The following is a 25,846-nucleotide window of genomic DNA, read 5'->3' as shown; positions in this document are numbered from 1 at the left end:
TTGTTGCGGAGCACGGGCTCTAGGCACGTGGGCTTCAGTAGTTGTGGCTCGTGGGCTCTAGAGCACAGGCTCAGTAGTTACGGCACATGGGCTTAGTTGCTCCGTGGCATGTGGGATCTTCCCGGACCAAGGATCGAACCCGTGTCCCCTGCATTGGCAGGCGGATTCTTAAGCACTGTGCCACCAGGGAAGTCCGAAAGGGAAGTCTTTATGTTTAAGCATCTGTAACAGTGGTCTTCAGCCTTGCTTTGTATCACCCCCTACCAGAGATTGTTATTTTGTAGATCCCAAGTTCTGCTCAGGTGTCTATTTCATAAAAAGCTCCCATGATGATTCTGATGAGCCCACAGGGTTAAGAATCATTAATCTAGTGAGTAACAGAGCAATCATAAATTGTACCCATGATGCTTCTTTGAGAATTATTTTTGGTAGGTTCTTTATGAGATAATAATGAGCCTGTCAGCTTTGTGGAAACATGCCTGAACTTAGATGGTCTGTTTTGTTCCAGGAATTTCACAGAATTTTCACTTTAGGTTATTTTCAGCATTGGGGCTTTAACTCTAACTAAATACTCTACATAGAGCTACCATCTGAGCCTGAGAAAGTGATCTTGGATTCCTTTTTGAAAACGGTAGGAATAAGTAGTACAGGGCAAACTTAGCTTTCTGCCATTTCAAATCGAAAATGGGTGGATATAGCAAGAATGACAGATGCTTAAATCTTCCATGCCAGGCAAACTATCCCTAGGTCTTGTTTTGTAAAGCTTTTTCACCCTTCCCCCCACCCCCACCCCCAGATTTTTGTAGACTTTGTTATAGTATGTTTGCCTGAGATGCAAGTGAGAAACTCATGTGATTCATAAAACTCCACACTAATTTCCATTTTTATGTTTTCAGACGTAAAACTTGCAGAAATTCACAGATGCCATTTAGAGACGTAATAATAATCAGTTTCTTTAGAATAATAAACCTGAGTAATCTTTCTTATATCTTAATTTTTGTTAAACTTTATATTTTCTCTTCTAGGTATTCTCATGGGAGCAGTTATAAAAATTATAGAGTTTAAAAAACTGGCAAATTGGAAGGTAGGTTTCCCCAACTGTTCTTTTTTTTAACATAATTATAATTTTTATTGGTTCTTAGGTTTAGTAACACTGATTATGGTGGCTTTCTTATCATTCCTCGACTGTCAGTGAAGTTTATATTGTCCCATTAATTTTTTAACATTCTGGTAGATTAGGGTTGATATCTTTACATCTGAGTTTTTTGAAAAAGCATAAATCTCACACTGTTTCAAATTAACATAGGAGCATTCAATGCCATGTTTTGTTATTTATTTTCATTTTTATAATCTTAGACTAACTTGCTGCATACAAGGCTCTAATTAGCATTTAACATTAAACAATGTTTACTGCTCCTAATTCCATTCTGACAGCTGAGCCCAATAAGACATATCTATCTGCCCAGCACTGTAGACCTTACAGAATGCTTTATATACTGTAGCTTCTGTCATCCTCATGACAACCATGGAGGTAGATTGACCACATATTATCCCCATTTTTACAGATGAAGAAAGTGACCTCTGAGAGGTTGGGACATGTCTAACATCACAGAGCTAGAGAGCGGTTGAGTTGGCTCTTGTGTCCAGACCATCTAGTCCTATATGTTCTATATTTTCTCCGCCACACCATGCTGTCCTCACTTGTGGATGTTCCCACCCTTACGTTCACACAATGGTCATTAGACCGTGAGGTCCAAGGACTAATTGAAACTCAAGTTTCAGCTTGAACTTTGAGCATCTATATCGAGTAGGGAGTTTAACAAGTGTGTAACAAAACTGATTTTGTGGAGGGAAATAAGGTCCATTTCAAAATATTAAAAGAATTGTATGGTTAAAATGTGTCACATTTGAGCCCTTCCTACTTTGACGCAACTCCTAGGTGTGAGGATTAATTTACCTGTGGAACTGTAGCGTATAAATTTGCAAAACAGGGCTTCCCTGGTGGCGCAGTGGTTAAGAACCCGCCTGCCAGTGCAGGGGACACGGGTTCGAGCCCTGGTCCGGGAAGATCCCACATGCCGTGGAGCAACTAAGCCCGTGTGCCACAACTACTGAGCCTACGCTCTAGAGCCTGCGAGCCACAATTACTGAAGCCTGTGCACCTAGAGCCTGTGCTCGCAACAAGAGAAGCCCACCACAATGAGAAGCCCGCGCACAGCAATGAAGAGTAGCCCCGGCTCACCGCAACTAGAGAAAGCCCACACACAGCAATGAAGACCCAATGCAGCCAAACATAAAGAAATAAGTAAATTAAAAAAAAAAAAAAATTTGCAAAACAAGCCTCATGGTCTGACGTAAAACACAATTTGAAGCTGTTATAAATAATATTCAGGATATATTGTATGTATTAAATGAATTCTCAAAATGTACATTGAGCTTGGAATATTTCTAGAGCTACCCTCAGCTGAGGAAGGGGCTAGGCAGACCCCACTGGAGCATGCTGTGTATGAAGCTCAACTGGTTCAGTTTAACCCCCCTCTCAGTGGCTTCTGCAGCTGGTTCAGTTTAACCCCCCTCTCAGTGGCTCATTCTAGGGCAGGAGCAACTGACCGTACACCCTTTCTCAACTCTTAGACTAGATAGAGCCTGATGTGTAAATACCGCCCACTAACACATTTTGTTTGATTTAAAATCAATTGATCAAAATTGGAATCGATTTTAAAACAATTAAAAAATCATTAAGTTTTTTGTTTTGTTTTATTTTGTTTTTCATGGAGGAGAAAGAAGGAGTGGCTTTATTTCTTTGCCAGGCAAAGGGGGAACACAGTAGGCTAGCACCTCAAGAACTGTGCCCCCAGTTTTATTTTAAATGTTATTAATCTATACAAAATTATAGAAATTTCACATAGATTTTTAAAAATATTTTAAACTGCTTAATTTGTAATCTTTTTTTAAAATTAATTAATGTATTTATTTTTGGCTGCATTGGGTCTTCGTTGCTGCGTGTGGGCTTTCTCTAGTTGCGAGTGGGGGCTACTCTTCGATGTCGTGAGCAGGCTTCTCTTGTTGTGGAGCACGGGTCTAGGCACGCAGGCTTCAGTAGCTGTGGCATGCGGGCTCAGTAGTTGTGGCTCACGGGGTTAGTTGCCACAAGGCATGTGGGATCTTCCCGGACCAGGGCTCAAGCCTGTGTCCCCTGCATTGGCAGGCGGATTCTTAACCACTGCGCCACCAGGGAAGTCCTCACATAAAAATTTGAACTTCTAGCTTCTCTCGAAGAAGCAGAAGCTCTCTCAACACCAAGCCCACATTCCCCACAGCAGAGATCCAAGGCACTGAGTGCAGCTGCTCCCCTGGGGAATGCTGTATGATCCCTGCTCCGAGCAGGAGGAGGAAAGGTTATCTTTTACTTTCAGTTTTATATGCTTCGGTATTATTAAGTTTATTTTTCAACAGATGTTAGTTTTCAAGTTAAATAATAATAATATATTGAGTAGTATAGATGAGTGAACCACAGTTGGGTGGTGACTGTAATTAAGTGCCCTGAAGAGCCATCTAGACAACCAGTGCTTGACCTCAGATTAGGGTGAGGTTTTTAGGCTAAGACAGCTGGGCAGGCTTTCTGGAGGAGCAGGTGTTTGTGGAAGCCAAAGCAGGAAGCAGGATCTGTTTGGAAACTGGGTGCTGCAGGGAACAGGGGAGGTAAGAAAAACAGTGAAGTTGCTGGGTGTTTTCTTTCCATGTAGGTCTGTTTCCAAACTGTCCTGCTGGGCCTGCCTTCTACCTATATTGTCTTATGCTTAATATGTTTCTTTAAGTCAACTTGCTTTTTTATGTATATGTCTTTGTAACAGTTTTTTAAAAGCTTTTATTATGGTAAAATATACGTAACATAAAATTTAGCATTTTAGCCATTTTTAAGTGTACAATTCAGTGGCATTAAATACATTTACAATGTTGTTTAATCATCACCACTATCTATTTCCAGAATTTTTTCATCATCCCAGACAGAAACTCTACCCATTATACAATTCCCTATTCCTCTCTCCCTACTTTCTTTTCCACTTTCTATTTTTCTTAGTATTTTCTATTTTTTTAGTAGCCCCTATTTTACTTTCTGTGTTTATGAATTTACCTATTCTAGGTACCTCAAATGGGTGGAATCATACATTAGTTGTCCTTTTTTATCTGGCTTATTTTATCAATACTTAGCATGATGTTTTTAAGGTTCATCCACTTTGTAGCCTGTGTCATAACTTCTTTCCTTTTTATGGCTGAATATTATTCCATGGTCGGTGTATACCACACTTTGTTTATCCATTCATCTGTTGATGGGCCCTGGGGTTGTTTCCACCTTTTGACTGTCGTGAATAATGCTGCTATGAACGTTGGTGTACTATATACATTTATTTTAAAGGAAACATTATAATACTGTTTTAAGTGGGAAACCAATATTGTTTTTATAAATAAATACGATAAAAACAAAGTGGTACATTTGCTTGCTGAAGCCTCTGAGGTCAAGCCTGTCCTCTTTGTCAAAAAGGGGGATCAGCATATTGGAGAGAGGCTTAACACGGTAGCACCAAACTGACGCGTCTGACTTAATCGGGATTGAAAAAGAATCAAAAAGGGCTGACTTTCTCAATCCGTGGGGTCGGTGGTATTCGACACACATTGCTCAAGTACCACCTAAAACCACATCAGACCACTTTAGGGGAGCTACTGCCCAAAGGAACCTGGGATCTTTCTGTAACACTATTCACTGTAAGGTGGTGTGTGCATTTCCTGTGGCTTCTGTAAGGAATTACCACAAATTGGGTGGCTTAAAACAGCAGAGATTTGTTCTCTCATCGTTCTAGAGGCCAGAAGTCTGAAATCAAGGTGTTGGCAGGGCCACGCTCCCTCAGGGGAGCGAATCCAGGCCCTAAGGGAGAATCCTTCTCTGCCTCTTCTGGTTTCGGGTGGTCCCAGGCATTCCTTGGTGATGGCAGCCTAACTCCTGTCTCTGCTTCAGTCTGTCCTCATGTGCCTTCATCTCTGCGTCTGTGTGTCCCTTTCTGTCTCTTTTAAAGACACTGTCATTGGGTTTAGGGCCCACCCTAATCCAGTATGATCTCAGCTGGATTCTTCCCTTAATTCCATCTGCAAAGACCCTATTTTCAAATCAGGTCGCATTCTGAGGTTCCAGGTGGACATGAATTGGGAATAGAGGACGCTGTGAACCCACTGCAGGTGGGTTCTCCTTTTTCCCAGGGGAGGTTTTGTTTCTGAAACTCCCAGAGTCTCTGCAGTGGCCCAGCTGCACAGATCCTGCGAATAGGTTGCCCCACAAAGCACAGGGATCGGCCCATTTCTTTTCACATGGCCCCAGTCTGAGTCATGAGCTTGTGATACAGGCAGTTATTTTAAGACTTAATAAGGCATTTTCAGAAGTCATCATTTGCTTCTATTTTGAGCCTTTTTTGAATGTTATTTTAGTCTTTATGGTAACAGCCGTACATTTGTAAGGATACATTTATCATTCTTTTGAATAGGGATTTTGACAAGAAGTCAGACTGTCAAGATTGTGACATAGAAGTTTTCATATGAAAAGGGCCTGATTTTGCAGTATTAAATAAACTGCGTATTACCTGTAGTCATTTTGGGTTTGAGAACCAGTATGTATTTTCCCCCAATCCACCAACAACTAGAGAGCTGTATTACCTTAGAAGATGAAATTATTATTCCATTCCCCCCAAAGGTGGCCATATTCTAAAAACACCTTTCATAATGGTACTTAATATTTGAATCTGAAAGCATGGCAAGGGACTCGCTTTATAGCCATGTCCCAGGTTGCAAGGGCATCAGGTGAGGACTGTTTCATCACATCAGATTTAGGAAAATAGCATAGTTGTCTATGACATGCAGAGAAAAGGCAGGGCTGTTTTAAACATGAGTAGGGTTTACTCTTCCTCTAAGTGGATTGTTTTAGGGCTTACCGTTAACCTTTTTCCTGGAGGAATCCAATTTGTGGACTTGTTTTTGAAAGTGTTCTATTTGAATTGAAATGTCTTCTATATTAAAATTAGCTTTCTTTCCGTAGTAAAGAATAAAAAGCATACCGCTTTATGTTTGGAAGTGGTTCATTCTGCTATTTATTTTGCTGGTCACCTTTTAAAATCATTTGTCCTACATTTTTAAATGCAGGTTTTGAGGTTTTTGTATATTTGTTTGTTTTTGTCTCCTTTTGTTTGGTTGTTTTTGTCGCTCCTTTTGTTTGGTTTTATTATCAGGTTGTGGTTTAAGCATTGTATTTTTCCACTGGGCCAGGTTCTAAGAGAACAGTTACTTTGGCTCATCATTGATGGATTTATTTCTTAATTACACAGATTTCATGCCTCTGAAAATATCCATTTTATATTTACAGGAGGAAGAAATGTTTCGTCCAAATATGTTTTTCCTCCTTTTGCTTCCACCTATTATATTTGAGTCAGGATATTCATTACACAAGGTAAGACTCAGGCACACATTAGTGCTTTTGGTCTGGGTGGCTCCGTGTGTTTGTAGGGCAAGTTCCTTAAAAGCTCGGGTGTTAATTTAGCAGTGGTGGCTCTGTGTGAACACCCTGGCGTGTGTGGTAGAAGCTGGACTGTCATGCCTGACTTGCAGAGGGAGCAAACATGGTCAGTGGGCTGCTTTCATGGTTTCAGGCAGTGTGGCTTACTAGTGTTTTCCATAGAGGGGTACCTTGCCTAGAAAGAAATAGCCAAAGTGATTTTGATGGTACACAGGTGTTACATTGACTCCTCTTGGACACAGACTGACCCATGTTAAGAGGACAGACTGTGTCCTGGGATGACAGGGACAGGTGCCCCAGGCCTACTGGTTCTCATGTCACCATATCGGGCCTTTCTCCTGCCTTGCACCCATCCATCCTTCAGTGTCTCCCCTCTCAGGGCACTGCCCTGGGCCTCAACTCCCAGCCATTATGCCCTTTAAGCCCCAGTCTCCATTCCTTCCCACCCTCTCCCTGGCCCTGCTTTTCCTCACCAAACTGGAGCCCCATCCTTCCCCCTAGTCTTCCACCTCCTTCTGGCCCATTCACCTACTCCCACAGTTGCTCCGCTCATTCTTGGCTCCCTGACCCTGGAGAGCAGCGTCACTGGCCCCTGCTCAGTTCTCTGCTTTGCTCTGGCATTTCTGGTCTCTGTCTTCAGCTTCCACTGGGGCTCTTTCTGCCTGGGCAGGAGCTTCTCACTTTTAAGCCAGTTTGTGTGTGTACCTGAGTCTTTTCCTTGTCTATGAGTTCCTTTTTTTTTTTTTTTTAATTTGTATAGCAAACTCTTTTTTTTCATAAATTTATTTATGTATTTATTTATTTTTGAAATTTTTTTTTAAGGAATTCCTTTATTTTTATTTTATATTTATTTATTTATTTATTTTTGGCTGTGTTGGGTCTTCGTTTCTGTGTGAGGGCTTTCTCTAGTTGCGGCGAGTGGGGGTCACTCTTCATCGCAGTGCACGGGCCTCTCACTATCACGGCTTCTCTTGTTGCGGAGCACAAGCTCCAGACGCGCAGGCTCAGTAGTTGTGGCTCACGGGCCCAGTTACCCCGCGGCATGTGGGATCTTCCCAGACCAGGGCTCGAACCTGTGTCCCCTGCATTGGCAGGCAGATTCTCAACCACTGCGCCACCAGGGAAGCCCTATTTATTTATTTTTGGCTGCGTTGGGTCTTCGTTGCTGCCTGCGGGCTTTCTCTAGTTGCATCGAGCGGGGGCTACTCTTCATTGCGGTGCGCTGGCTTCTCGTTGTGGTGGCTTCTCTTGTTGCAGAGCATGGGCTCTAGGTGCGCGGGCTTCAGTAGTTGTGGCACGTGGGCTCAGTAGTTGTGGCTCACGGGCTCTAGAGCGCAGGCTCAGTAGTTGTGGCACATGGGCTTAGTTGCTCCATGGCATGTGGGATCTTCCCGGACCAGGGCTCGAACCCGTGTCCCCTGTATTGGCAGGCAGATTCTAAACCACTGCGCCACTAGGGAAGTCCATATGAGTTCTTTTTAAATATAAGTGTATTTAAGTTTTAAAATAAAAAGGTGATTCAACTTAAAATACTAGTAATACAACAGTTATTTTGTAAATGTGATTTTAAAAAACTGTGAAGGTTGGAAGGACTAAGGTTCGGCCTATCTTTGGAGAGAGGAAAGAGCCTGGACTTTAGAGCTAGAGAGACCTAGGCCTAATCATGCGCTGCCCCCTATAGGTTCCTTTTGAGTAGAGTAGAAATTAAAAACAGAGAACAAAAAGATCCCCAAAACCCTACCTCCTAGGTTGCTTTGAGATTTACATTAGATGAAAGAATGTATGCAAAGCACCACTCACCACATTAAATAATTGGTAGTGCTTCTTGTCATTATCTATTATAACATGACTAGTGTTATTATTAATAATAATGTAATAAACTTGAGTTAAATTTATTATGAGAGTTTTGGTAAAAACATACAAATTAAATTTTTAATTTTCCTCCTGGATATTGAAGCAAAATTATTCTAAGATGTTCAGGCCAGATTGTTTTTTAAGTTATTATTTTATTGTGCATTAATCAAAAGAAAAAGTGAAAAGGAAGTTTAATATAAAAAAAAATCCCATATCTTATAAACCATTACTGACATCAGATAATTGTTAAAAAGAAAACAAGCAAGAAGGATTTGAAGGTCAGTATCTCTTACTCTTTAATTTTGTGAACAAATCTTGAAAGAACTGAGAGCAGATTATGAAAGTATTTCAAAATAGTGCTGAAGAAAATGGATTGATTTTTTTTTTTTTTTTTTTCCCCCTTTGGCTGCCACTCGGCTTGTGAGATCTTAGTTCCTCGACCAGGGATTGAACCTGGGCCCTCGGCAGTGAGAGCACAGAGTCCTAACCACTGGACTGCCAGGGAACTCCCAAAAAATGATTCGATTTTGACTTAAAAACATAAGACTGGTTATTATATTAGCACATGTAAAGTTTTTATTTTCTAATTTTTTGGAGGGAGGGGAAATAAACTCATTCAAAATTTGAGGAAAATAGTAGTTTCTTAAGAGAACATATTTTTGAAGATGGCTTTATAGCAGAAACTGTGACGATTTATGTGGGACTAGTGTGAGTTGGAATGGGAATTCAGAGATTTCTGTCCACTGCCTACCCACCCCCAAAGAAGATAGCAAGTTGACTTTATTTTAATATTGCTGTATTTGCTGATGTAAATTTGGACTTGGAATAAAAATTTCAGTACAGTTATCATCAGTTGGTATGCATTAGGTAGGCAGCTATTTGGTTCTTTAAATTATTAATATCATATAAAGAATAGAACTTTTTTTAAAAATAAATTTCTTTATTTATTTATTTATTTTTGGCTGCGTTGGGTCTTCATTGCTGCGCGCAGGCTTTCTCTAGTTGCGGCGAGCGGGGGCTACTCTTCATTCCGGTGCGCGGGCTTCTCATTGCGGTGGCTTCTCATTGCGGTGGCTTCTCTTGTTGCAGAGCACGGGCTCTAGGCACATGGGCCTCAGTAGCTGTGGCTCACGGGCTCTAGAGCGCAGGCTCAGTAGTTGTGGTGCGCGGGCTTAGTTGCTCCGCAGCATGTGGGATCTTCCCGGACCAGGGCTTGAACCCGTGTTCCCTGTATTGGCAGGCGGATTCTTAACCGCTGCACCACCAGGGAAGCCCAAGAATAGAACATTTTTTAAATTATGTCTGAGAGAAGCAGATAAATTTGCTTTATGTAGCAAAGGGAAGTTCTTACAGTGGGGCAACTTGAATGTGGGTAACTTTTCAACATCCAGATTAATATTAGCCAACTACGTAAATTATATCAGAATTAGATCCCTATAAACAGACCAAGACTTAGTGTAATCTATTTTTAAATAACAAAATTAAGCAGCTCTCTGCAAAGAAAAACTCATAGATGAAAAGCCTTTTGTTTAGGAAAAAACCAAATCATTGTGTTTGCCTTGAGCTATTTTAAAGTTCTTTGTGTGCTAAAGATTGATATGCCGAACAAAGTAATTGAATGTCAGATTATGGTCAGCCAAATCAAAATTGCAAAAAATGAAGCAAAGAAACTTCCTGAAGGAGATAGGCTTAGTGGGTTGTCAGTGCTGAGCTGAGGGCAGTCTTCTGAAGTGAGCTTTAAAGTATCAGTTCCTGGGAATTCCCTCGTGGTCCAGTGGTTAGGACCTCAGCACTTTTACTGCCGAGGGCCCAGGTTTCAGTCCCTGGTCAGGGAACTAAGATCCCACAAGCCGCGTGACGTGGCCAAAAAATAAAAAAGTATCAGTTCCTGTTGTCTATGGCTCGACAGTTTCTGAGCGAAAAAATGGTTTTCCTTGTCCAGACCCACAATCACAGACCATCAAGTTTTCCTGCCCTTATTCCTAAACAGAGTCCACAGGATTCTAATAAATAGCTTAATTTTTAACATTTTATGGAAATTTGAAAGATGTTACCATACTGCTTGGACTCAAATATTTTCTCTTAAATGCTGTATAGATGGGAATATATTTTATCTGTCATATTTGATGATACTAATAGAGTGAAATAAAATTGCTTAAAAGATGTGGACTACAAACAGGAGCTTCTGATAGTATAACCTATTATCCTGACATTCTTTGTAGTAATGTACCTTTTCTTAATTAATTGAAAAATTATAATTATATAAACTTTGGACTTTAATCAGACATGAAACACAGTTAATTCCTTCACTACCTATTCATGGGGCATCTTGTATCTGACAGGCAGTATGCCAGTGACTGTGTTGTACAAAAGCAGATGTGGTCATTGCCCCCATTGAGCCTGCAGCCTAGTGGGAAAGACAGATACCAAATAATTACATAAATAAATGTAACGTTTCAGCTATGTCAAGTGCTACCAGGGGAGAGTCGCTGTGCATTGAGAGCATAGACTGGGATCTGACTTGGGTAAGGGATCAGAGAAGGCTTCCCTCAGGAAGAGTCCAAATGTCCTGAGATCTTGGGACGATTAAAGTTCACTAAGCGAAGGGGAAGGAAGAGTGGTCCAAGCCCAGGGAGCATGATGTGTTTGAAAAACAAAAAGCTACCAGTGTGACTGGAACCCAGAGAACAAAGGGGAGGTTAGAGGCCTTCGAGGGGTCAAACCATCGAGGCTTTGGTTGGGTTTTAACTGCGTTTTGAGTGGAAGTGGGGGTCAGAGTGTAGGCAGCACAGTCAGATTTATCTTTTGCAGAGATCATTCTGGAAGCACTTGGAGAGCAGAGGGCAAGGGCCAGGGATGGTTGAGACTTGTTAGAAGTTATTGCAGTGGTCCAGGGGAGAGATGATGGCAGGTGGGCAAGGGCGGTGGGGATGGTGATGGAGCGAAGCAGGGAGATGTGAGAAGCAGGGAGATGTGTTCCCCGTGTCGGGGAACGCAGAAGCCACAGGACTTGGCTCTGCATTGCATGTGGGGGTGAGGGAAGATGCCCAGGTTTCCAGCTTGCCAACCAAGGTGGGTGATGGTGCCCTTTACAGAGAATCAAGCGTGTGAGGAGGGCCAGCTGTGGGGTCCTTGTCTTCACTGAGCAGACCAGCCTTTCTAATCATTCCTCTCATTTCTGTTCTCTCAAACAGGGTAACTTCTTTCAAAATATTGGTTCCATCACCCTATTTGCTGTTTTTGGTACGGCAATTTCCGCTTTTGTAGTAGGTGGAGGAATTTACTTTCTGGGTCAGGTAAGGAAAACATCTTTGAGAAACTTTGAAAAGCTTACATTCTTAGAGCTCATGCAGGGAAGTGGGGTAGAGACACCTCATGGGGCCTGGGTTTTACAGTCAAGGTAAATGCTCTCCTGCAAAGAAATCCAGACTCAAGCAAGGCACAGTAAAGGCATGCTGAAGTTGTCTCTCAGTGTCCTCGAGAAGCTTTAGTGTCTGGAATTGAGTGAATCTTTTCCATAATCCCCAAAAGTATTTGATCTTATTTGCAAACCAATATTGTCTTAAGTTGGAATACCTAAAAATAAAGCAGAATATATACATCAAGATCTTCAAATTATAACAGTATCAATTCTATTATCAGACTGAATCAAGGTTAAACACTGTTTCTTTAATAAAAATTTGCATTTTAAAAATCAAAGATGATTCTGAATGTCTTCACTCAATTCTAAGCTGTCCTCCTGTAGAATTATTTTCCCTGGATTTTCCACCATTGCTAAACCAATTCCCGGTGTCATCAATTGAGTGTTTTGTACTTTGAATTCAAATTAACTTGAATTAATTTAAACCAGACCTACCTAGGAAGGTAGTATCTGTAGCTTTGCATTATGCACGTCTATGCATGTCACAGTTCTTTTCCAGTATGGTCAGTTGCAGAAAGTTTGTCCGCCCTAGTTCTGCAAACGCAGTTTGAGATTCAGGCCTTGGGGTGACTGGCAGATTTCTCTTACATGTGTCAGATGTGTTTGCTTCTTTTGATGGCTATCGGTAAAAGCCCATTCCATCTGATTTTCACCTTTACTGCTGCCTCGATGGCACCAGAATAAATCTGTCATGCAACCTTCTTCATTGCTCAGCTTCCAGCATCAAATGGGAATAAACTTCAGAGAAGAAAACTAGTTAATTTGGCTTGCAAGTATTAGTGTTCATTTTCATACTTCCTATGTATGATGATTGAATGCATGCCTAAACTAAAACTTAGGAGTTTTCTGTATTTTTCAAGTGGTTTGGGGACTGAAGATTAATGTCCTTATTAGTTTGTAATAAAGCACTAATGGACATTTTAATCTTCTTGGCTGTTCTCCAGGGGGTTTTTTTTTGTGTCTGTGTGTTTGTGTGTTTTATTTTACAGGCTGATGTAATCTCTAAACTCAACATGACAGACAGGTAAACCTTTCATACTCTAACACCCATGTGGCTACTTTTCAGACTGGGGCCAAGTTTTCTCCACATTGATTCCTGGCTGTGGTACTTCTTTATTCTGTCTTTTCGTTTTGCTGACTATTTCTGCTGTAGAATCTACTCTGAATTAATTTGTGTCTCTGAAATGAATCAAAACTATATTGAGGAATTTTGAAGATCTCCAGTCAGAGGGTTGCTGATGGAAATGATTTAGTTTCAGCTTTGAAGGGAATAACTCTTGGTTAGTTAACTGCCACCTCACACACACCGCACACTGCACCATTGTCCTTTTATTATTAAGAATCATCTTCAACTCATTTCTAAGGCTTTGCAATGGCCATAATGAAAAGTTGTCTTCTTGATAGATTGGGGATGGAGTCGGGGGTGAGGTGTGAATCTTCACTCTGGGATTCCCACCAAGGCGGTGGGGATGGGGAGGGGGAAGCAGGTGCTCTGTTGTGGGCATCCTTCTCAGGCTGCAGCTACTCCATCGGGCCCTCAGAGCTGCTGTCTAGGAGCCCAATCCAGAAATTTCCATAATTGGCGTAGCAAGAAGCAACCTAGGAAGCCTAGTGCTAAAAAAGTGCCCACACACAGCGTGACCTGGTTTCCCCTCTCTGAGAAGCACAGTGAGTATGCAGCCTCGCTCTGTGTTTCTCCCCCCCGAGCACTGGGCTCTGTCTTGTGGCTTCGCTGGGGAGCTCAGAAGTAGGGCCCAGTGCTCGGCCCCGGGGTCCCTTTCACCGGGCCAGCCAGAGCTTACAGCCTTCAGCAGCAACTTGGAGATTAGAATCTTGGAGCCCTTTTCGTGAGAAATGTGCCTTTGATAGCATCAAGTCCAATCTCATTTTCTCTCCAGGGACATAAATTTCAAAGCCTTTGTTGTAAGATAGTCTTGCTATACAAACAAGTAGCGAAAGTCACATTCCTGTTCCATAAGGAGCATGAAGCCGAGCAGAACTGATGCCCTGCATTTTGTAGGTATTTTGCAACTGAAAAGAAATGCTCAAAACCCAGTGGATGTAAAAGGAAGATGTCACAGCATTCGTTCCTTCAACCTGTTTGGGGGCAACTGCTTAGAGATACAAAAAACGCTTGATAAATCCTTGTGAAATTGAATTGAACCGGAGGTTGGGATGTTCAGGAGGAGAGGAATAAAAGAACTGGCCCTTAGACAAGCAGAGTAAGAACCAGGTGGAGTTTCTCTCTGTGGGGCAGACGCTTCCTTTCCTGTTAGAAAGTGACTGTCCCACAGATGGGGGGTGCTCTGGGGGAAATTAGCCAGCGGTCGCAAACCCACACAGCTGCAGGGCCTGGCAGAACCCTTCACAGAGGGGAGCTGGCCAGGTGTGTGTCTGGAGGTGGTGACAGTGGTGAGCCAGAGAGCCCGTCGTCTGAAGGGGACAGCCACCTCTTAGCTCCACCTGCTAATTACCATGTGGGAACATGGGCCCAGGATTGCCAGATACTTAATTGTTTTTTTTCCAAAAGAGGCCAAGTTTCTGGATTTTAATAGGGAATTTTCCTGTTTTAAATGTTGCCAACTTAATCCATTTTTCAAAACACCATGCAGGTCAAACGTGAGGCCCATGGACCTCTGCACAGTAGGAAACATAAAAATAACTTTTTTGCACAGAAGGTTTTACTTCATTGGTGTTTCCTCTGGAGAGCTAATCCACTCATAGATACACCCTAAATTATTTCACCATCCCAGTCCATTTTCTTTTTCTTTTTTTTTTTTTTTAATTTTTAAATTTTATTTATTTTTGGCTGCGTTGGGTCTTCGTTGCTGCACACAGGCTTTCTCTAGTTGCGGCGAGCGGGGCTTCTCATTGCGGTGGCTTCTTTTGTTGCAGAGCACGGGCTCTAGGTGCATGGGCTTCAGTAGTTGTGGCACGTGCGCTCAGTAGTTGTGGCTCATGGGCTCTAGAGCGCAGGCTCAGTAGTTGTGGTGCAGGGGCTTAGTTGCTCCACGGCCTGTGGGATCTTCCCAGATCAGGGCTCAAACCCGTGTCCCCTGCATTGGCAGGCAGATTCTTAACCACTGCGCCACCAGGGAAGTCCCCCAGTCCGTTTTCTTTTTGTTTTGTTGACGTTGCTGTCTTTTGAGATGATGGAATAAAGAAAACACATTGTTCAGTTGAACTTCTGGCTTCTGGCCTTTTAAAAGACTGGGTCATAAGGTGTGAAGTGGAACAGCTGCGGGCAAGATTCAATGACTGCTTATATTCAGACCTCTCCATGATTCAGGCAGTTCATATTTCAGACTTTCCATGTTCACTGTCAGAAACACTGTGCCCCAATTTAGAGTCTCAGCCAAAGCTAAATGTGTTACATAATTTATGCAAAGCACTTCTCCCCCAACTTTTTATTGTGGAAATTTCAAACACACAGAAAAGGTGAAGCACTGTACAGTGGACACGCACATGACCACCTAGATTCTACAATCACTGTTTTCACTGGATTTGCTTTAACCACAGATCTTTCCATCTCTCCATCCCTCTGTCCATTCATCACTCCGTCTTCTAGTTCCTGCTGTTTGATTTTCAGTTCAGGATGCCACAGGAACTATGACAAAGAACATCAGTCAGGCCTCTTTCAGTGCAACTGAAACCCAACACGAACTCGTTTTAGCAAAAAAGAAGTTTGCTGACTCGTAGAACAGAAGTGTCCCCGGAGTGATGGCTTCCTGCATGGCAGCCTCTGGGGGCCTGTGATGTCAGGAACCTCTCCTCTCTCTGTCTTAGCTATTCCCTGGTCGACGTCATCCTCCGGCGCACTCACCCCACGTGGCAGCACCAATGGCTTTTGGCTCACCATCACCCTCGCCGTCCCCGCCAAAAGGGCCAACCTAATTCCTGGTGTCCTGGTGAAATGCCTGGCGATGGACCTCTGACCAGGCCTGGGTCCCCTGCCTACCCCTAGAGCCCCACGCAATACAGGGATGGAGAGTGGAGGAGGCCTGGCTCCACAAGGGGAAATTGGAGTGCTGTTACCAGAGCTGGTAACACCCACTGGGGCCGTGGGTGCTGTCCACCCTGCGCTTGCTGAGGGATGGAGGGAGGGGCCCGCGAGCCGCGCAGAGTCGTCGCCCGGCACACAACCCGCTGCACACTCCCAGGCTCCCACCCTGCTTTGGGATGTACTTCTTTTGTTTTTTTTTTTTTACTTACTTAGGCCTTGCCGCACAGCTTGCGGGATCTCAGTTCCCTGACCAGGGATCGAACCAAGGCCTTGGCAGTGAAAGCGCAGAGTCCTAGCCAATGGACCACCAGGGAAGTCCCCAAGATGTACTTTTTAGACGTTCTTCTTCCTTTGAGGCCTCTGTTATGTCGCTGTGGGTGATGAAAGTGGGAGTAAAAGAAGGAAAGGAGAGAGAGGAATCTCTGTGGGTTGCAGAGCAAGGACCTCAAGGCCAGCTGCCAACAAATCGTGGCCTCCCGGGTTGGCAGCTGTTCGGTGGAGTTACCTTTTCTTCCCTCCCCGATCCCTCCCTCCTGCCTGCCTTCCCCAGGTATCTCTGGGCACTCACAGTGAGGTGAGAGGCAGGTGAAGTCACAGCTCATAATGCACGCAACAAGCTCTGTGAGGACAGGGCAAGTCTGGGAACTGAAGTCTGAGCTGAGGCTGTCTTTGAAGTGAGCAGGCTCTCCTGCAGGAATTCACATTAAGCGAACTCAGGGTGCCACCATGGAAACCAGTATGCCAGATTATCGATTTATGAAGAGAACTGGAACTGGCAGGGCAGCCACGCGTCCCTTGCCACCAGCACTCCCCTCCCTGAGCCCGGAGCCAGATGCTCGTGGAAGGCTGCTGGTGACATACGGTGGACAGAGCACGCTCCAGTCCCCAGGCCAGCTAGCACCTCACCCCTCCCAGACCGCAGGCTTGGTGAGGGCGGGAAGCAGGTGGATGGTCTCTGGCTCACGTCTCTACCCGAGGCTGTCCCGTCGTGGCTCCTTGTGTTGCGGAAGGGGGCAGACCTAACCATTCTGCTGAGCTGGAAGGAAAGCAGTGCCAGGCGAGGCCTTCTGAGGGAACCAACAAGGGCTTGCAAGAACTCTAAGGGGAAGAAGACAAATGGGCTGCGAGAATAATCGTCCTGACTCCTTAGGCGGCCCCCAAGGCCCCGCGGGGTGACCTGGCCCTGCCTCCCTCCCAGACGCCAACATTTCCAGCCACTCGCCCTCCCTGCGCTGCTGCCAGGCTCACTGTTTTGTTTCTCAGGCAGCCAAGCTTGCTCCACCTCAGAGGTAGCTTGCTCTGGTCGCTGCCCCCAGGCCTTGGCTTGTCTACCTGCTTCTTGTCAGGTAGGCCCTCGTTTAAATAAGCCTCATTTCTTCAGAGAGAAGACCCCCCCCTTTCCTGACCCCCCGATCTAAGTGGGCCCCACCCCCATGCCTCCACACCACCCCGCCATGTTACTCTTTCTCTCATCACCCTGACTTCCTGTGTAACACTCGCCTTTTCTAAATTGGCCTTGGCCTCTGGGTTTTGCTGTATCCAGTGTAGCGGCTAAGAGCACCCACCCTGAGCCAGAAGGCCTGTGTTTGGATCCGGGCTCTGCCACCCCTTAGCTGTCTGACCTTGGGCAAGTTCCTTAACCTCATTGTCCCTCAGGTTTCTCCTGTGTAATCAGAGCAATACTAGTACCATTTCATACGGTTGCTTTGTGGATTATTGAGTTACTATATGTAAAGTGCTCAGAGCAGTGCCTGGCACGTGGTAAGTGCCACATAAATATTTGCTATTATTATAAGCCTTGGGACTTCCCTGGTGGTCCAGTGGTTAAGAATCCACCTTCCAATGCAGGGGACGCAGGTTCGATCCCTGGTCAGGGAACGAAGATCCCACACGCCGTGGGGCAGCTCAGCCCTCACCGCAACTCTGAGCCCGCACGCTCTGGAACCTGTGCGCTGCAGCGAAGATCCTGCGCGCCGCAGCTAAGACCCGACGCAGCCAAATAAATAAATGTTTTAAAAAAAAAAGCCTTAGTGCTTGAAACATATTAGGCAGTTAATGGCCACTTGTCGGAGGTAGTTAGACCCTCGTGGGTACTGGGGCGAGAGCTGCCGGCCTGGCGGTAGGCAGCACTGGTGTCGCTGTCTGCCTCCCAGGCTGCGCAGCTCCTGAAGCAGGCTGGAGTTGCTGCTGACTTTTGGCACTTTCCTCGATGTTGCAGATCTGAGTGGAGGCTGGCGTCGGTCACAGATGGCACTCTGGTGGCCTGGTGGCAAGGGGCAAAGCAGAGGTCAGACCCAGGAGCACATGGGCCGTTTAGGGGAGGCCCTCCGGGCCACCATGGTTCCAGCTGCTCTGACCAAGAAGGCTGGGATGGCTGTCATGTTTTTAAGCAAAAGTCTTCCCTCTGACATTGGTCAAAATAAAATCTTGGTATTCTCAGTGGAAAACCAGGCCATTCATAACAACAACTTGTAGAGTGGGACTTTCACTTCTCCACCCACAATGTCAATTAGCAGGTATTTTAAGTGGAGAAAAAACACCATCTTCTGTGGTTCCTTCAGCTACAGTGTGTACTGTTATGTTATACTACATACAGTCTTTGACTTTAATGTTTTCCTGTGTGGACCAGGGGTTAAGCATTACAGAATTACCCCTTCCTTTTCTCTTTGACAGTTTTGCATTTGGCTCCCTAATTTCTGCTGTTGATCCAGTGGCTACTATTGCTATTTTCAATGCACTTCATGTGGACCCGGTGCTCAACATGCTGGTTTTTGGAGAGAGCATCCTCAACGATGCAGTCTCCATTGTCCTGACCAAGTAAGTGTGCTTTCTTCAAGTGACGGAACTAAAGGGCCTTGTATCAGAGGGGCAGATATTTCCATGCAGCTGCGTGTACAGTTGCTTATCCTCTGGGTGATTGGTTCACTGCTTCTCCATCTTTCTGGCCTGACAAGCCTTGATGTGCCCCAGGAATATTGTCAAGGCCCAGGGTGATTAGAGGAGAATCTGCCTTTTAGGATCTACCTTTTAGCAGTGCTTTTAAACTAAACCCAGCTTGGACTTCACTGGCGGTCCAGTGGTTAAGACTCCATCCACTCTTCCAATGCAGGGGGTGTGGGTTCGATCCCTGGTCGGGGAACTACGATCCCCCATGCCATGGGGTGTGGCCTAAATAAATAAATAAAGCCCAGCGTCTCATCAGCATCACCGGGGGTGCTTATTAAATGCAGCATTCCCAGGCGCCACCCTGAGAGCTTCCGATTCAGTAGGTCTAGGGTGAGTCCCCAGATGATGATGGAGCAGCCAGTTGAGGGATCAGTACTTGGGCAGCATTGTTCCAGATGAAAGCATGTGACAGAGGCCCTATTCTCCCACTTGTGAGCTGGTGCACGTCACCTTCCTTTTTGCAGCTGTAAGGTACGGTAGTGATATTCACAGGCATCCTGCCTTAAGATGCTATTTTGTGAAAGCTACTTTGGAAATTGCAGCTCTTTTTCAGTTGTTCATTGGTATACTGCCCTTGTTGACAGGATCTGAGAAGTTAAAGATGAGCCATAAAATGTCAAGAAGTCATTGGGAAAAGCAAATGAGTCTAAGTTCATCTCAAATCCATTTGTCGGATGCGGGGCTATTTCCTTGCTATTTTCTTGGCCAGGTTTGTGGTGTTCATGTATGGGCAGGAGACCCAGACAGTTTTACCAAAAAACAAGAAGGTACAGACAGTCAAAGCAGTTGGAGAAAAGAGCCCTGGACAATGTATCAGAGATGAGCTAAGAGAATTTTAGGGGCCATTATGTGTTCTGTTAAAGAATAGTTTTTCCATTTTGATTTTGGACTTGTTTCCTTTGTTGTGGGATTCCTTGCAAAGCATAACCACTCTGTGGTTTTCTTAAAAGCCTTACTATAGACTATATTCAGCATTCTTATGTTGGAATAAAAGAACATTTTATCATGGAAAGAGCCCAGGTCTTGGGGTCAGGCTGACCTGGGTTCAAGTCCCAGTGATGGCCACTCATAGCTGTGTGACACCCTGGGTCAGCTCCTTAACCTCTCTGAGCCACAGGTGTCTCAACAGTAAAGTGAGGGTGATAATGCCTCAGCCTAGAATTGGATTTGAGGATTGAGTAGTTAAATATACTATGTGAAAAGCATCTGCCGTCGGTTAATGTGAGATCCTTTCCTTTTCTGCTCCTGTCCCCCAGCTATTGTTTGTCCTGTTTTTGTCCTGCTTTTGCAGGAAGAACTTACCAAATGTTGCTTAATTGAAAGAGGTGCTCAGCAGACCCTTAAACAAAACAAAAACATATGTATATATTCTAAAATAATACATATATTCTGCATATAAAATTTAGAAAACTCAACAAAGAAAGAAAGAAAAGAAAAAAAAATACGAGCATTGTAACTCCCAAGAGATAATTACAGTTAACAATTTGGTAGAAGGTACATGTAATTTATTTAGATGGGTATATACTGTATTGTAACTTTTCCATTGAATGGAGTTGATAAACATCATTTATATTCATAACATCATTTAACTAGTTGCAGAGTATTCTTTCTATGGATTTACTGTGATCTATTTATGGATTTACTGTGATCTATTTGACCAGTTCCCTATTGCTGGCTTTTTCATGTTTCTCTTAGCAAAAATTTCTATAGCTTTATTAGGAAATTATCATATATCATGCTGTAAGAGCTTTTAAAAAATCTGATATTTTTTCTTAAGATCTACTTTGAAAGCGTCTCAGTTTTCTGGTTTTTACCTTTATCTTGTGTCCTGGTTGTGCATTTGAACATTTGTGATAAGGAATTGTGCCTAAATTGGAGGTGACATCATGAGTTATTCTTATACATGAGGAGCTAAACTCAACTGCCTTGTCTCTAATTTATTTTTTTCTTAAATCTGTCAGAAGTAGGATCTTTTCTGAGCTTTCCCAGGTCTCCTTTGCCACAAAAAGGCCAATGGTTAGGAGATACTTTCTTTTTAAAATGAGAAAGGATGGAGTCATTGTAACTAGCCATACATTCTTCCTGGAATACTGCTTTTGAAGGCCAAGTTCACCTATGATGACAGTTTCCAAAATTGAATCAGTGGGCCACATGCATATATGGTTTCCAGCCTTCACCTCCACTACTTACCGGTACACAGGCTGGGGTAGGAGTCACTGACCTAAGTCTCTGACTCAGATGGGTTGTCCTGTGAGTCCATAGGCATTTTCAGGTAAAAGCGGGAGATGGGGGAGAAAGGGGATGTGGTAGGACTGCCTTGTTTTTGCAGTGTAGGGGGAGGTGTTGTCAGCTTTCCTTGGTTACAGGGAAGAATCATATCTTGTTTTTCAAAGTGATCTGATGATGATACATTTATCTTTGTAACTGAATATGTGAATGAATTACCCCTTTTTTAATGTTTTCACTTTCATAAGTGCCAGAAAGCTGAGTATCTTCTGTTTCTTCATTAACCTTAATTAAATTATTTTTAGCTTTGATTTGTTACTGTGACAATCTATTCTTACAATAATTGTGGTAGAGGAAACCTTTTGTTCTCTGCAGCTGCAGCTAAAGCTCATGAAATGGATCCTGAAGCATCATTGTCTTTTATTCTTTAAGGTGTGAGAAACATGACCTGAAAAAATAAAATGCACAACATTTCCAGGCTAGAAAGAGTCCGAAATCTACCTTCATTTATCTTGAGTTCAGAAACCACTGGCCTCGCCCCTGGGTCTGCTGTTAACCATTGGTGTGACCTCACCCAGTTAGCCAGTTTCTTTAGGCCTCAGTCTCCTTTGCATGAAAAGAAAGCAGTGACACCAGCCAGTGTCCCAGCTGTGGTAATGAAATGAGGTGGGGGCTGGATGCTATGCTTGTGGCCCACGGATCCCTTTGGGACCTAGAGGTGATCTTAGCCTTCAAAAGTACTTTCCCAGTAAGAACCTTGTTGGTTCCCAGCTTTCCCCAAGCTGGGATGTTAACATGGGATCTGCTGGGAAAGAAAGGGAATGGGGCTATTGGGGTGAGTTTAGAAAACTTTTATGTGAAAAAAGTTGGTTTTCTTTTTTTGCAGGACTTCTCAGAACCTTTATTATGTTATATTATGCTGTAAATCACCAGAAAAGGCTGAGGTTATCTGACCAAGCCACCCTTTTATCACAAATTATCCTGCTTTAAAATTATACCAGTTCATGAAACGCAGATTAATGAAGCTGAACATTACTATTGACAATTCTTTGTTTTGTTTACTGATTCAGCAAAAATTTGTTGAGTATCTTCTGTGTGCTGGGCTCTGCTTAGGCTCTGGACATATGGCAGTGAACAAGGTGGACACAGGCATGGTCCTCATGGAATGATTCACTAGTTCCACATGCTGTGGAGAAGTCAGGCACCAGGAGAGCCTGTAAATGGGCTGGCCTATGTGAAGGCAGGTGTCCCTGAGGGAGTGTCACTGACCCTGGGTTCTGAGAACAAGCCAGAGTCAGCTGGAGCCCAGGAAGAGTGACCTACGACCTACCTACGGGGAGGTGTCGGTGACAGTGGAGGCCGGCCCGAATGAGGAGGAGGTGGGGTGGGAGGTGTGGTGGGAGGAGTCGGTCAGGCTCAGAAGGCTGAGCTTCCCCCAGGAAGCAGCAGGAGACTGACGGGGGGTTTTGAACAGGCCAATAACTCGATCAGATGTGCATTTTCAAGGGATCGTTCAGGCCCCTGAGTAGAGAATGGGTTCTCCTAGGAAGAGCAGGATGTATATAGAGAGAGATCCGCGAGGCAGACGCCCTGAGCTGGAGGATAGTAGGGGAGGGAGGGAGAGAAGTGGATGGATTTGAGAGAAGGTGGAATCAGCAGGAGGAGGATATTGAATGAGAATAACTATTTTAATGGTGTAATGGTTTTACCTTTGGGGATAAAACCAACAGTTGAATTTAATGGCTGCTGACATTTTTCTTTGCTCTGTAGCAGTGAAAGGAAAGTCCTTTCAATTCTTCCTCTTGATGTCTCCTCCCAAATCCCCACTCTGGGCCTTACCCACTGATATTCCTTCTTTAGGAGGCTCCATTCTAGTCTGACTTCATGCCACAGCCTCAGTTTCGGGTTTTATCCCACAGGATCCCCACTCCCCCACGCCCACCCTGCACTGAAAACACTCCCTGTGACTCCCCAGGGCCATCAGGATGAAACACCAACTCCTTAGCTTGGTTCATCAAAAGCCTTTCACGGGGCCTGGCCCTGCCTGCTGCTCTTGCCTTACTCTACCACTGTCCTCCCCACCAGCCCCCTCCCCCCACAGCCAGTTCCTGTGTTCTGTCCACAGTCATCTGTGTGATCTCCTGCTCCTAGATATGCTGCTAGTATTTTGGGGCTCCCTACCTCCCCACATGCTCTTCCCTCTGCCTTGGGTGCATTCCCTCATTTCTTCACCTGGTTAACTCTTCTCTATCCTAAATTGAAACCCAGCCCATGTGTCATAAAGAACCTTCCTTGACCCCCACCAGTCTGAGTTAGATGCCCACCGTGTATTTCCTACAGCTCTTTGCTCTTTCCTGAGATGGTCCTAGTTTCCATCTTGTTTTTTTTTTTTTTCTTTTTTTTTTCTTTTTCTTTTTGGCTGTGTTGGGTCTTCGTTGCTGCGTGTGGGCTTTCTGTAGTTGCGGTGAGCGGGGGCTACTCTTCGTTGTGGTGCACGGGCTTCTCATTGCAGTGGCTTCTGTTGTTGCAGAGCACGGGCTCTAGGCGCGTGGGCTTCAGTAGTTGCGGCAGGCGGGCTCAGTAGTTGTGACTCACAGGCTCTAGAGCACAGGCTCAGTAGTTGTGGCGCACGGGCTTAGTTGCTCCGCGGCATGTGGGATCTTCCCGGACCAGGGCTCGAACCCGTGTCCCCTGCATTGGCAGGCGGATTCTCAACCACTGCGCCACCAGGAAAGCCCTCCATCTTGTTTTTCTCCCTCATTAGACTATAGAGTTCCCTAAGGGCAGGCACCTGCTCTCATCTCTAAACCCCCAGAAACTAACACAGTGCCTGGAACAAAGTAGGTGAACAAATAAGTGTTTGACTAACGGGTTGAATGATGAGTGAATGAACGAGAGAATAAGCCAGAAATAAGTTTTGAGTTCTAAGTTAATTTCTGATAACTTTGTCTATAACATTTTAACTTCTTTCTTTTTTTTCTTTTATTTCCTAGCACAGCTGAAGGTTTAACAAGAAAAAATATGTCAGATGTCAGTGGGTGGCAAACATTTTTACAAGCCCTTGGCTACTTCCTCAAAATGTTCTTTGGCTCAGCAGCACTCGGCACTCTCACTGGCTTAATCTCTGCATTAATATCCTTTTAATATGATGAACACACATGGCTGAGAAGATTATTCCTAATTACATCCATCTCTCGTCATTTTCTCCAGTTCCTTAAGGGGACCAATTTTAGTCTAAAGTCGTATTTAAGGAGGATTTTTATGCTTAGTTCTGGTTCGAAGAACACTTTAATTTAAACTCAAGGATTTTAAAATTTAACATGTGAAATTTAGGATATCACTTTTCAAAGCTTAAAAAACATGTACACTGTTGAATATCAGATCTGACTTTGGGGTCTTCTCAGTTCCCAGAGTGTGATAACTGCATTCAGATGAATTTCATTTTCTGCTGTCTCACTTTTCACATTAAGAAAATCGGAAATTAATTTCCTTAGAAAATGTCAAATTGAGAAAATCTCTACGCCACTGAAAGTATTTATCTGGAAGAACCAGAAAAGGGACTTTCAAAGTGAGCTCCATCTAAGTTATTCACACTGATTTTGTGGCTTAACAACCCATAAGCTTTTCCAGCCACAGAAGCCAAGAGACTTGTTAAGGCCGCCGACACCTTTATTGCTGTAGAAAATTTGTCACGTTTAAAACAGGAACAGGCACCAGACCATTTCTGTGTGAGCGTAAGCCTGCGTGCATCTTGGGGAGATGGCCACCTGGCCCTCCTCCGCCAGCAGTTTGTTTCACAGATGGCCGGCCAGGAAAGCCTCTTCTGCCTGAGACAGGCGTGTTTGTCTGCCATCCTGTTGAATTTTCCCTTCAGTCCCTATGTCCAGAAGTCTCAAGGCGCTATTGAGTCAGCTGACAGCTTCTCATATTGTATCAATAAACGGAATGGAAAAGAAAACTTTTTCTAGTTCAGTATTTTCCTCTTTATTTATCTCTTTCTTTAAAAGAGCGGAGGGGCGGGGAGAGCATCTTCTTTAATGAAGCCCCAGTAAATGGGTGCTGTGGGCTCCAGCACAGGCATGTGAACAACATTTGAATACGTGGAAGATTCTCCTTTCACAGGAACATGAGTTTATAAATGTCCAGGAATAGGAGAGAAGGTCCTTCAATGGGGCATTGATCCCCAGGATTCTGGAAACCCCGTTAGTGACCTCAGCTGATGTCGTCAGAGGAGTGGAAGAGGGACACAGCCCTGGAAGGGGCCTGGCAGTGTGGGTGTCCTCAGTCTGTCTGCAGCCCCAGCTCCCCACAGCCCGCCCGCCCCCCGCACCCCATGGCTCCCAGCCCTCCAAGTCAGCATTTCCAAATGAAATGACTTAGGGTGACTTTAGTTTTCCCCTACCGTTTGTCTCAGGAATTTACATCTCTTAGTATTTTGTCAGATTCCCTTCCTTAAAACAAGAGTCTCCCAGCAAAGAAAAAAATCCATCATGACAAATTTTCACCTGTTACCTTGAGATGTTCCCAAATCTTTGTATCCATTGTTTACCTTCTCTATTTGGAAGGCAGCAGTTTTGTGACTTCTCTAGATCATCCGTAAGTGTCCTTTGATTCTTTTTCCTTGACAATTGTCATTTACGTGCTAAAGCATATTGACTTGAGGAAAACGCCTTCCTTGGAGTTTGGCATGATGATCATTTTCGCTTATCTTCCATATGGGCTCGCAGAAGGAATCTCACTCTCAGGTAAGTGACGGAGAGTGTTGAAATGCTGGGGCTGATGGTCTGTTGTCCTGCCTGGTGAAAGGTTATGTCGATTGGGTCACTTTCAATCATAAGAG

General features: G+C 44.2%; 1 protein-coding gene across 1 annotated transcript in view; it reads left to right on the top strand.

The window, feature by feature from the left end:
- The window catches only part of SLC9A8 (solute carrier family 9 member A8), a 76,232-nt gene that overhangs the window by 25,466 nt on the left and 24,920 nt on the right, over window positions 1-25,846 (top strand). Inside the window, 7 exon segments of the mRNA XM_082362751.1 lie at window positions 1,026-1,084; window positions 6,407-6,490; window positions 11,605-11,706; window positions 12,821-12,855; window positions 18,508-18,651; window positions 24,000-24,138; window positions 25,646-25,751. Coding sequence (XP_082218877.1) covers window positions 1,026-1,084; window positions 6,407-6,490; window positions 11,605-11,706; window positions 12,821-12,855; window positions 18,508-18,651; window positions 24,000-24,138; window positions 25,646-25,751 — 669 coding nt within the window.

This window comes from Balaenoptera borealis, assembly GCF_965194805.1.
Source record: "Balaenoptera borealis genome assembly, chromosome: 16".
In the NCBI taxonomy this organism is placed as follows: Eukaryota; Metazoa; Chordata; class Mammalia; order Artiodactyla; family Balaenopteridae; genus Balaenoptera; species Balaenoptera borealis.
Note: the sequence above shows the minus strand (reverse complement) of the source record. Positions and strands in the feature narration are given on the sequence as shown.